The following is an 11,404-nucleotide window of genomic DNA, read 5'->3' as shown; positions in this document are numbered from 1 at the left end:
ATTGAGTATATTGTTTATGGGAGCCGCTTTCTGCGTTAAAACAGCTGCAGAATTTTCTATACACACACGAAAAAAATGAGGTATGTATATTGAAACAGTGCCTGCAGAAATCTTTAATGGCAGTGTGATTACCCATAAGGCAGTGCATTTAAAATTTCGCTTACTCTGAAGCACCGAACAAATGCACAAGCGTCAGGTTGATGACGTCCCCAAGTACCACGCATGCGCACAGTGCACAGAAGGCCTTGCAAATACCGGGTGCAGGTAAGAGCGATCCTCTACGTTTTTAAGTAAACAGCGACTGAGGGACGATTCCTGTGAAATCCGGACACCCTTACCCGCACTCCCGGGACAGTCCTGCTCTCTCCCCTCTCTCAGCCCCACGATCCGTACACGGACCCCGGAATGCTTCCGGCTGATGAGGGAATGGGAACCGATGGATCTCTCAGACAGAGCTGAGCTCCAGCTATCTAAATGCAAGGATCAGGAACTCGGAGAAAGGGAACAAAATCTTTTACATCACCAGTTGAGAATATCACCTTTGTTCTTTCCTCAATCACAAACAAGAGAACATCTGCAGATGCTGGATTGCATCTGGATTGCTGGCAACATAAATTGCTGGATGAACTCAGCTTTAGTACACTTTTCCATAGATGCTGCCCGGCCTGCTGAGTTCCTCCAGCATTTTGTGTGTGTTCTTGTTCTGGACTTTTCTACCGGTGAGAATATGTTTTGTCCCATTCTCTTTGGGTACATAATGATATCAAACACCTTTGTCCTGGGCAACAAGTAACTTTCACATCACAAATGTGCCGGACTCCAATGAGACAGACTACTGCCCTTCCCTTCATATTCATTGGCTTTACCATCACTGTAAGTCACATGGGGGAGACTTCAGGGAAAATATTTATGTAGAATACAGAAACTGGTGATACCTGTGTGCATTGTTGGTGATGAAAAATTGCTGGAGAATTTGCAAGGTGGAAGAAGTGGAGTTATATTTGGAAATCTGACTTTTTAAACATAATTTAGCAAGCAAACTACATATGGACAGTATGCAAAAGTTTTGTTGAGAAAATCCTTCATTTCCAGTTACAAGCCTGCTACATAGGTTGTGTGAGAGTGCAGATGAACTAGACTGGACCCAGAGGAGATCAAAGTTCCTATTGACAGTGATTTGCTAGCTCATAAGATGAATACCTCTCTGTATAAAACTCACTGTGCACATATTGTCACTGGCAACAAAATGCACAGTACAAGATTTATGTGCACACTGGTTATTCCAAATTAGAGGAGATATTAGAGGGAAGGAGGGGAGACATCCAGTGTCCCTGATGCCTTCACTGACAAGATGTGCATCCAGCTGCAGCTTGTAACCCTGCACTTTAAGGTGTTGGAACTTGAGGTAGATGAATTCCACATCATCCGGCAGTTGGATGTGGTGATGGATGTGACATGAAGTGAGGTGAGTTGCACCTAAGGTGCAGGGAACAGGAAACTGTGTGAGAGTCAGGAAGGGGAATGCGGTTAAATGGTCATCATTGAATAATCTTATGGCCATCCCCCACAACAACAGGTAGACCACTTTAGAAAGTGTTGTGGGGAGAATTAACTGGCAGAGGAAAATCAAAGGGGTGATAGGGGATTCGTTAGTTAGGGGGACAGAACAAAAGGCGACTAATATCTTAGGCTTGCTAGATGTAGCGTGGTGTGTGGGGTGGGGGGGGGGTGATATGATTAAAATAAGTTGTAGGGGGAATGAGAGCCAGAATGACAGAACAGATAGTGGAGAGGGTGAATCGAATTGAATTCACTTTATTACATAAATACTTCATAAACATGAGAGGGAGAAAACTACATTACATCTCCTTCTAAATCTGCAATGTGTAATTTATAGTAATTTATAATAGATAGTTTGTACATAGGACAGTCAATATAACATCGAAATGCAATTGTATCTGCATGAATTAATCAGGTTGATGACCTGGTGGAAGATGACGTCCCAGGGCCTGTTGGTCCTTTTGCTGTGATACCGTTTCCTGGATGGTAGCAGCACGAACAGTTTGTGGTTGTGGTGAATTTGGCTCCCAATATCCTTTGGGCCCTTTTTACACACGTGTCTGTGTAAATGTATTGAATGGCAGAAAGTTCAGAACTACGGATGCACTGGGCTGTCCACACCACTCTCTGCAGGTTCCTGTGATTAAGGGAAGTACAGTTCCCATACCAGGCAGTGATGCAGCCAGTCAGGGTGCTCTCAATTGTTTCCCTGTAGAAAATTCCTAGGATTTCGCCCCATCCCGAACTTCTTCAGCCATCTGAGGTGGAAGAGGTGCTGCTGTGCTCTTTTCACAACACAGCCGGTATGTACAGACAATCTGAGATGCCTGCTGACGTTTATGCCGAGGAACTTAAAGCTGTTCACCTTCTCAACCGCAGATCCAATGATGTCAGTATCAACCGCAGATCCAATGATATCAGCCTGTCTCCTTTCCTCCTGTCATCCACAATCAGCTCCTTTGTTTTGGTGACAGTGCGGGAGAGTTTGTTTTCTTGACACCAGTCAGAATAATTGCTGTCAGAGTCAGCAATCAAATGGTTGAGCATGGGGCGATGAATGTGCTGAGCTGTGTATGTCACAATGCAAGAAGCCTCGTAAGAAAGCCAGATGAGCTCAGGACAGGGGATTGTGATATTGTAGCCATTATTGGGACTTGTTTATACCCAACAGTCTGAGGGATTTAGAGGAACAAATTTGTAGAGAGATCACAGACCATGCCAAGGAACAAAGGATAATTCAGTAAGTGATTTTAACTTTCCATATATTGACTGGGACTCCCATACTGTAAAAGGACTAGATGGAGTAAAGTTTGTCAAATGTGCCCTTAGTACGTAGAATTCCCGACGGAGAAGTGTGCAATAAGCTGTTAGGAAATGATCCAGGGCTGCTGACAGAATTTAGTAAACATCATACCATGAGATTCAAAGTAAAGATGGAAAAAGAGAGGTCTGGACCACGGGTTGAGATTCTAAATTGGAGAACAGTCAATTTTGATGGTATCAGAAAGGATCTGACAAGTGTGGTTTGGGACAGGCTGTTTCCTGGCAATGGAGTATTTTTAAGTGGGAGGCCTTCAGAAGTGAAATTTTGAGGATATAGAGCTTGCATGTGCCTGCCAAAGTAAAAGTTGAAAGGTGACTGGTCTAGGGAACCTTGATTTTCAAGAGAAATTGAAGCCCCGGATATTTCGTTCCTCTAAAAGCCTCAGACTGTTGGGTGCTACTGAGATCCATTAATGACTACAAATCACAATTCCACACACTGAGCTCATCTGACTTTTTTGTTGTCATCTTCTGTTAGGTTCTAAAAGCTTCCAAATAGTTTTTGCTCTTTTGTTTGCCCTCTGTTTGACTTTTATGTTGGCTCTGGCTTCTCATTCCAGCCACTGTTGTGTCCTCAATGTTTTCACTTCCTTGGGATATATTGATCACTCAGCTCTTGCTTGCATTTGCCCTATCTATACTCTCATGGTACTATATGCTTTTAACAAGTCGTCCGTCCAATGTATAATTTCTTTGTGTATGTTTGGAGCCTTTTTTAGGTGCATATGATGATGAGGGGCATTGATCGTGTGGATAACCAGAGGTTTTTTTCCCAGGGCTGAAATGGTTAACACGAGGGGGCATAGTTTTAAGGTGCTTGGAAATAGATACCGAGGCAATGTCAGGGGTAAGGTTTTTTTTTTACACAGATAGTGGTCGGTGCGTGGAATGTATGCCAGCAGTGGTTGACAAAGCAGATACAATGGGGTCTTTTAACAACCTCTTGGATAGGTACATGGAGCATAGAAAAATAGAGGGCTGTGCACGAGGGAAATTCTAGGCAGTTTCTAGAGTAGGTTACATGGTCGGCACAGGACTGTGGGCCAAAGAGCCTGTAATGTGCTATAGATATCTCTGTTCTATGTGAAGGAGCAAAGCAACTTCGGTTATTCGCCGATCCTCTATTACCACCCCCATCACTAAAGGTGACTTAATTATCTCTGCTGGGGCCCCTACAATTTCTGCTCTTGCCTCCCACAGGGTCTGAGGGAGCTCCTGGCCATACCCTGGAGATTTATCCACCCTAATCTGCCTCAGGTTGGGAAACACCTCCTCTACTTTAGTGTGTATGGGGTCCACGATGTTAATGCTGCTTTTCCACACTTCCATTGACTTTGTATCCCATTTGCTGAGTAAACAGAGATGAAAGAAAATGAGGATCTCCCTCTCTGCTTTGTTTCCACACATGGATTGCCACGCTGGTCTTCCAGACGACCAACTTTCTCCCTTGCAATACTTTTGCTCTTAATCTATCACTAGAATCCCTGAGGATTATCCTTCATCTTTTCTGTGAGGGCAACCTCAGAATCAGAATCAGACTTTAATCGCCAAGTACCTGTACACATACAAGGAATTTACTTCCAGCAGATGTTGCCTCTCTGCTCATAACAATAATAATGATAAATATAAATGAAAATATAGATTATACATACAGGTAGTGCAACCCAAGTAATAGTTAGCCCACAGTTAGCTGGCAGTCAACTGTTCAGCAAAGTGACAGCAGTAAGGAAAAAACTTCTCCAGTGCTTATTAGTCTTAGTCTGGAGGGATCTGAAGTGCCTACCAGACGGAAGCAGTTCAAACAGTCCGTGCGCAGGATGGGAGGAGTCCTTTATGATGTACCCCGCCCTCTTCTTCAACCTGGAAGAGTACAGGTCCACAATAGAAGGCAGGGAGGCTCCAATGATGCGCTCGGCATCTTCTTTTAGCCATCCTGATTTATTTCTTATAGCACAGAACACTAGAGGGGAATTCTAGGCAGATTCTAGAGAAAGTTACATGGCTGTCACAACATCTTAGGCTGAATGGCCTGGAATATGCTGTAGATTTCTATGTTGAACAGCCAATTAACTTCTCTTCCTTAACCTGTGCAGGGTCCATGATTTTAATGCGGCTTTTCCACACTCCCATAGAATCTTTGTCCATCTCCTGAGTAAGTAGAGATGAAAAATTATTTAAGATCTCCCCCATCTGCTTTGGTTCCACACATGGATTGCCATTCCGGTCTTCCAGAGGACCAACTTTGTGTCTTGAAATCCTTTTGCTCTTAATCTATCTCTAGAATCCCTGAGGATTATCCTTCATCTTTTCATTGACGGCAACCTCATGCCATCTTTTAGCCATCCTGATTTATCTTTTATGTGTTCTCTTGCATTTCTTATACTCCATAAGAAACTGCCTGTCGATCCCTGTTATGCAACTCCATTTTGTGCTTCACCAGGGTCTCAATATCTCTTGCAAACCAAAGTTCCCTACATTTTCTATCTTTACCTTTTATTCTGGCAAGGAGATACCTGCTTTGTACTTTCAAAATTTTGCTTTGAAGGCCTCTCATTTACCAGGCAAACCTTTGCCATAAGGCAGCCTGTCCCAATCCACAGTTGCCAGATTCTAGTGTTGATTCCGGGTGTTGATCATGTCCTGAACACATCCGCCTTTCCTCCGCTGCTCCTTCTATTGAAATATACAGGGCTCGGCATATTCACTGCACCATGCTGAACGTTTTCATTCCTGACTTTGAGGACTGAACAACATCTGTCTCCACAAACTCTCTCCACTATCTGTTCTGTTATTCAGGCTCCCATTCCCCCTGCAACTTTAGTTTAACCCTCCTTACCCCCACCTCCCACCATGCAGATCTATCACCCCTTTGGCTTTCCTCTCCCAGATAAATAAAAAGGAGATGCATACCAGGTACAGGCAGATAGGAACAACTGGAGTACTTATAAAATACAGGAAATTCAAGTGAACACATATGAAAGAAATAAAAGAAGGCATGAGGTTGCCCCAGCAGACAAGGTGAAGGAGAATCCTCAGGGATTCTGCAGATATGTTAAGAGCAAAAAGATTGCAAGGGAAAAAAATTAATCCTCTGCAGGATCAGAATGATAATCCATATGAGGAGACAAAATCGATGTGGGAGATTTTTTTTGCATCCATATTTACTCAGGAGATGGACACAGATTCTGTAGAAGTGAGGCAAAGCAGCATCAACTTCATGGACCCTGTACAGATTACAGAGGTGGAGGGGTTTGCTGTCTTCAGGTAAATTCGTGTGGATCAATCCCAGGGCCTGATAAGTTGTTCCCTAGGATCCTGCGGAGGACAAGTGCTAAAACTGTCCGGGCACAAGCACAGATATTTAAATAATCTTAAGTGGCAGGTGAGGTACTGGAGGATCGGAGGACAGCCGATATTGTTCTGCTGTTCAAGGAAGGCTCTAAAAATAAACTAAGAAATTGCACATTGGTGAGCTTGACATCAGTAGTGGGAAAGGTCTTGGAATGTTATGTGCAGGAACCCGATATATAAGTATTTGGATAGATGTGGACTGATTAAGGATAGACAGCATGCATGGTAGGTCATGTCTAACCAATCTTATAGAGTCTCTCGAGGAAGTTATCAGGGAAATGGATGAAGGCAAAGCAGCAGATGTTGTCCACATTAGCAAGGCACTTGACAAAGTCTCATATGGGAGGTTTGTCAAGAAGGTTCGGTCACTCACCGTTCAAGATGAGACAGTAAATTGGATGAGACACCGTCTTTGGGAGAAGCCAGAGTGTGGTAGCAGATGGTTGCCTCTCTGACTGGAGGCCTGTGACTAGTGGTAGCCACAGCAATCAGTGCTGGATCTGATGTTGTTTGTCATCTATATCAGTAATCTGGATGATAGTGTGGTTAACTGGATCATCAGGTTTGTGGATGACACCAAGATTGATGGTGTAGTGGACAGTGAGGAAGACTATCATGGCTTGCAGTGTGATTTGGACCAGCTGGGAAAATGGTTTGAGAAATGGAAAATGGAATTTAATGCAGACCAGTGTGAGTTGTTGCACTTTGGTATGACCTACCAAGGGAGGTCTTCCACATTTACTGGTTGGGCATGGAGGAGTGTTGTAGAAGAAAGGGACCTGGGAGTACAGGTCCTTAATTAACTGAAATTGGTATCACAGTCAGATAGAGACGGAAAAAAAGATTTCAGCCCAATGGCCTTCATGAACCAAAGTACTGACAACAATAGATGGATTTTATGTTCACTTGTAGAAGACATTGGTGAGGCCTAATTTAGAGTATTATGTGTAGCTTTGGTCACCTGCCTACAGGAAAGCTGTAAAAGAGGTTCAGAGAGTTCAGAGAAAATTCACAATAAAGTTGCCAGGTCTGGAGGACTTGGGTTATAAGGAAAGATTGAACAGGTCCAGACTTTATTCCTTGGAATGCAGAAGATTGAGGGGAGATTTGATTGTGATAGAGGGGCATAGATAGAGTAAATGCAAGCTGGCTTTCTCCACTGAGATTGGGTGGGACTACAACCAGAGGCCATGGGTTAAGGGTGAAAGGTGAAATATTATGTGGAACATGAGGGGAAACTTCTTCACACAGACAGTCATCTGGGTGTGGAATGAGCAGCCAGCACGACTGGTGCATGCGAGATCGATTTCAACATTTAAGAGGTTCATGTAGGTACCTGGATGGTAAGGGTATGGGAGTGGGCAATTTAAATAGTTTGGCATAAACTAGATGGCCCAAAGTGCCTGTTTCTGTGTTGTAATTTTCTATGACTGACAAGAACCTGAAATAATACAAAAATTCACTCTAAATCCTTTTTAACAGACGTGCGGACCAACCATTCATCTCAGCAGGAATTTTTTATATGGTGTTAAAACTGTGGCATGTTAAGTTAATAATACATAAAAGAAAATCCCAGTTGCACGTCAAGAAAGACTATTTGTGTGAGACTGTTTCAGTTACTGTGGGGCCAGGCACCCATGCAGCTCAGCAGGAGGAGGGAATAATACCAATGGAGAGAGTCAAACTGAGCGAGGGTTCAAATTGGAGATGGCCAAAAGCTCCATTCTTATAGAGACAGGAAGAGCATCAGAGAATTGATGGTCATTCCAGATACCAGCACTCTGCCCAGTCAGGAGATGATATCTCTGTCCAGCTTGTTTTGAACCTCACTGTCACAGTGTGATACCAGATCAAACCTTGGCAACTCAAGTAATCTCATCTGAAATGTTGTCCTACACCCATTGATGGATTTTGCAAATCTTTTTACAGGTTAAAAACGAGAAGGAATTTGTCTCCTGGAAGCTCAAACATGACACGCCAGTTTTGCTGTCTCTGTCTAGATATTTAAGAAGTGGAGCAAGGGATTCAATCGACCATCCTTCCTGCTCAGACTGTGGGGACGGATTCACTCGGTTAACTGACCAACTGGCATGTCTGTCATTTTACACAGGAGAAAGGCCATTCACCTTCTCAGACAGAGGGAATGGATTCACTCGGTCATCTCAACTGAAGGTACATTAGCAAGTTCACACTGGGCAAGGCCACTCACCTGTTCTGTGGGTGAGAAAGGATTCAATCAGTTTTCCCACCTGTGGACACACCAGTCAGTTCACACCTGGCAGAAGCTGGTCATCTGCTGAATTTCTGGGAAAAAGATTCACTCAGTCATCTGACTTAATGGCTCACCAGCGAGTTCACATCAGGGAGCGGCCATTCACTTGCTCAGTCTGTGGGAAGAGATTCATTAAATCATCCCACCTGCTGAGTCATCAGCGAGTTCACACTGGGGAGAAGCCGTTCACCTGCTCAGAATGTGGGAAGAGATTCTCTGAGTTATCCAACCTACAGAATCATCAGCGAGTTCACACTGGGGAGAAGCCATTCACCTGCTCAGAATGTGGGAAGGGATTCACTCAGTCATCCCACCTGCAGAGACACCAGCGAGTTCACACTGGGGAGAAGCCGTTCACCTGCTCAGACTGTGGGAAGAGCTTCACTCACTTATGCAACCTACAGAATCATCAGCCAGTTCACACCGGGGAGAGGCCATTCACCTGCTCAGAATGTGGGAAGGGATTCACTCGGTCATCCCATCTGAAGGTTCATCAGCGAGTTCACACTGGGGAGAAGCCGTTCACCTGCTCAGTCTGTGGAAAGGGATTCACTGATTCATCCACCCGGCAGAAACATCAGCGAGTTCACACTGCGGAGAAGTCGTTCACCTGCTCAGAATGTGGGAAGGGATTCACGGATTCATCCTGCCTACTGGTACATCAGCGAGTTCACACTAGGGAGAAGCCGTTCACCTGCTCAGAATGTGGGAAGGGATTCACTCAGTCATCCAGCCTACTGATTCATCAGCGAGTTCACACTGGGGAGAGGCCCTTCACCTGCTCAGAATGTGGGAAGGGATTCACTCAGTCATCCCATCTGAAGGTTCATCAGCGAGTTCACACTGGGGAGAAGCCGTTCACCTGCTCAGTCTGTGGAAAGGGATTCACTGATTCATCCACCCGGCAGAAACATCAGCGAGTTCACACTGGGGAGAAGTCGTTCACCTGCTCAGAATGTGGGAAGGGATTCACGGATTCATCCTGCCTACTGGTACATCAGCGAGTTCACACTGGGGAGAAGCCATTCACATGCTCAGAATGTGGGAAGAGATTCACTCAATCTTCCACCCTACAGGCACACCAGCGAATTCACACTGGGGAGAAGCCATTCACTTGCTCAGTCTGTGGGAAACAATTCACTCTGTCATTCCAACTACTGAAACATCAGCGAGTTCACACAGGGGAACGGCCATTCGCCTGCTCAAAATGTGGGAAGAGATTCGCTGGATCATCCAACCTACAGAGACATCAGCGAGTTCACACTGGGGAGAAGCCGTTCACTTGCTCAGTCTGTGGGAAGGGATTCACTCAGTCATCCCAACTGCTGTCTCACCAGTCAGTTCACAATGGGGAGTGGCCATAGTTATGAATCCCTGGGTTTCGTTTGCTGCGGACTGTCATTTTAAGAGAGAGCGAGAGAGATTACGAAGGTGTATCAGTCTGACTTGCAGCTTGTTTACATCCCTTGCAGCTTGTTTCGTTTTAACCAAGAACACAGACAATCAGAGTCAGACAGAGACGAAGGAGGAAAAATGGAAGGATCGACACCTGGGAACTAGAGGCCAAATAGAGGTTTGGAACTTTCCTATGCCCACAAGGTCGGGTTAATTATCAATTCACCATACATCAAATTTGTAGTTGTCACCGTGTTTGATCCATAGGAGTGGATCTTATTTGGGGTGTCCTATGAAGACCACTGATGTGTTAACCGTTCCCTGGGTGTGGTGTGGTAATTCACTTGAAGACGATACCGCTTGTGACAAGTCACTTTCGGTGATAAATCTTATGAGGGTTTGGAATGACGACAAAATCGACAGCGACTGTTGTGTGGTTTTACCACCATGGAATCTGTGGAATTCAACATAATTGCCTTCTCTCAACATTTACCCTGGATTTCAAATATCTCTCTCATCACCTATTCTGTGGTTGAACTGAACTTTCATATTTTACCATCCCAAGACTCCAAGCCTTGTTTCCCAGGAGCTCAATAGTTTGGGAGTTTTATTTAAACACATATATACACATAACACTGTTAACTTTTGTTTATCTTGCTTAAGTTACTATATTACAAGTAGATTCGAATAAAGATAGTTTTAACATCAAAAACAGACTCCAGGTATAGTCTATTGCTGCTGGTTCATTTCTAAAACGTTATGATTCGTAACAAAATTGGGGCCTGCATCCAGTATATGAACAGATTTGGGTGCGTATTCATTAATTATCAATTTCATCCCTTTTCATTTATTGGTGTGTGGAAAATCAGCAGCAATGGATGCTGATAGATGTCTGGAAGCACCAACCTCTGAGGCATTAGAGGACGCCAGAAGGATTGAGTTGTTGAGCCTTGCTAGAAGGGTAAAACTTGCTAAGGTGAAATTGACAATGAGGAGGGCACAGATGCAGAGGATAACAGCTGAACATTATGAATTTGTTGGTGTTTTTAAAGTGGAGGAGTTGGAGGTGTTTCCTGAAAGTAAACCTAGTGAGCATGAGCTCCAGTACAAGTGAGAAAAATTAAACTGGAGGCTGCGGAAAGGCAGAGGCAGTTTGAGGCTAGAAAAGCAGAAAAAAACAGAGAAGAGGCAGAAAAATAGAGGGAGGAAACAGAAAAACAGAGGCTGTTTGAGCTGGAAAAGATAAAGAGGTTGCAGCAAAGGAGTCCAGCGTTTTTCTCTGGTGATAAATTTGAGGCCAGTTGGGAAGTTAAATTGGTCCCTCCATTTGACGAAGCAGAGATTGATAAATACTTTCAGCATTTTGAGAAGGTTGCTCAGAGTTTAAAGTGGCCAAAAGAGGTTTGGCCTATTCTCTTACAAAGTGTAATTAAGGGGAAGGCTCAGCAAGCCTATTCTGCTTTGACAGTTGATGAAGCAGCTGATTGTGACATAGTGAAACAG

At 44.2% G+C, this 11,404-nt stretch overlaps 1 protein-coding gene across 3 annotated transcripts; it reads left to right on the top strand.

The window, feature by feature from the left end:
• Positions 1-246: 246 nt before the first annotated feature.
• On the top strand, positions 247-10,529 carry LOC132389678 (zinc finger protein 226-like). 3 transcript variants are annotated; one of them, XM_059962232.1, is made up of 2 exons: positions 247-264; positions 8,164-10,529. In XM_059962232.1, the coding sequence occupies exon 2, from the start codon at positions 8,572-8,574 to the stop codon at positions 9,868-9,870; it is 1,299 nt and encodes a 432-aa protein (XP_059818215.1). In that variant the 5' UTR covers positions 247-264; positions 8,164-8,571; the 3' UTR covers positions 9,871-10,529. The 3 variants fall into 3 exon arrangements, with proteins under 3 accessions (XP_059818215.1, XP_059818214.1, XP_059818213.1); XM_059962231.1 differs by lacking the exon at positions 247-264 and adding an exon at positions 477-719; XM_059962230.1 differs by lacking the exon at positions 247-264 and adding an exon at positions 477-719 and having other exon boundaries at positions 7,717-10,529.
• Positions 10,530-11,404: the final 875 nt, after the last annotated feature.

The sequence above is a fragment of the Hypanus sabinus genome, unplaced genomic scaffold (genome assembly GCF_030144855.1).
Source record: "Hypanus sabinus isolate sHypSab1 unplaced genomic scaffold, sHypSab1.hap1 scaffold_623, whole genome shotgun sequence".
Lineage (NCBI taxonomy): Eukaryota > Metazoa > Chordata > Chondrichthyes > Myliobatiformes > Dasyatidae > Hypanus > Hypanus sabinus.
The sequence above is the reverse complement of the archived record's forward strand: the minus strand, read 5'-3'. Positions and strand labels throughout refer to the sequence as shown.

Excerpts from the sequence above, each read along its gene's own strand:
- LOC132389678 (XM_059962232.1), top strand. The coding sequence starts at position 8,572 with ATGGCTCACCAGCGAGTTCACATCAGGGAGCGGCCATTCACTTGCTCA.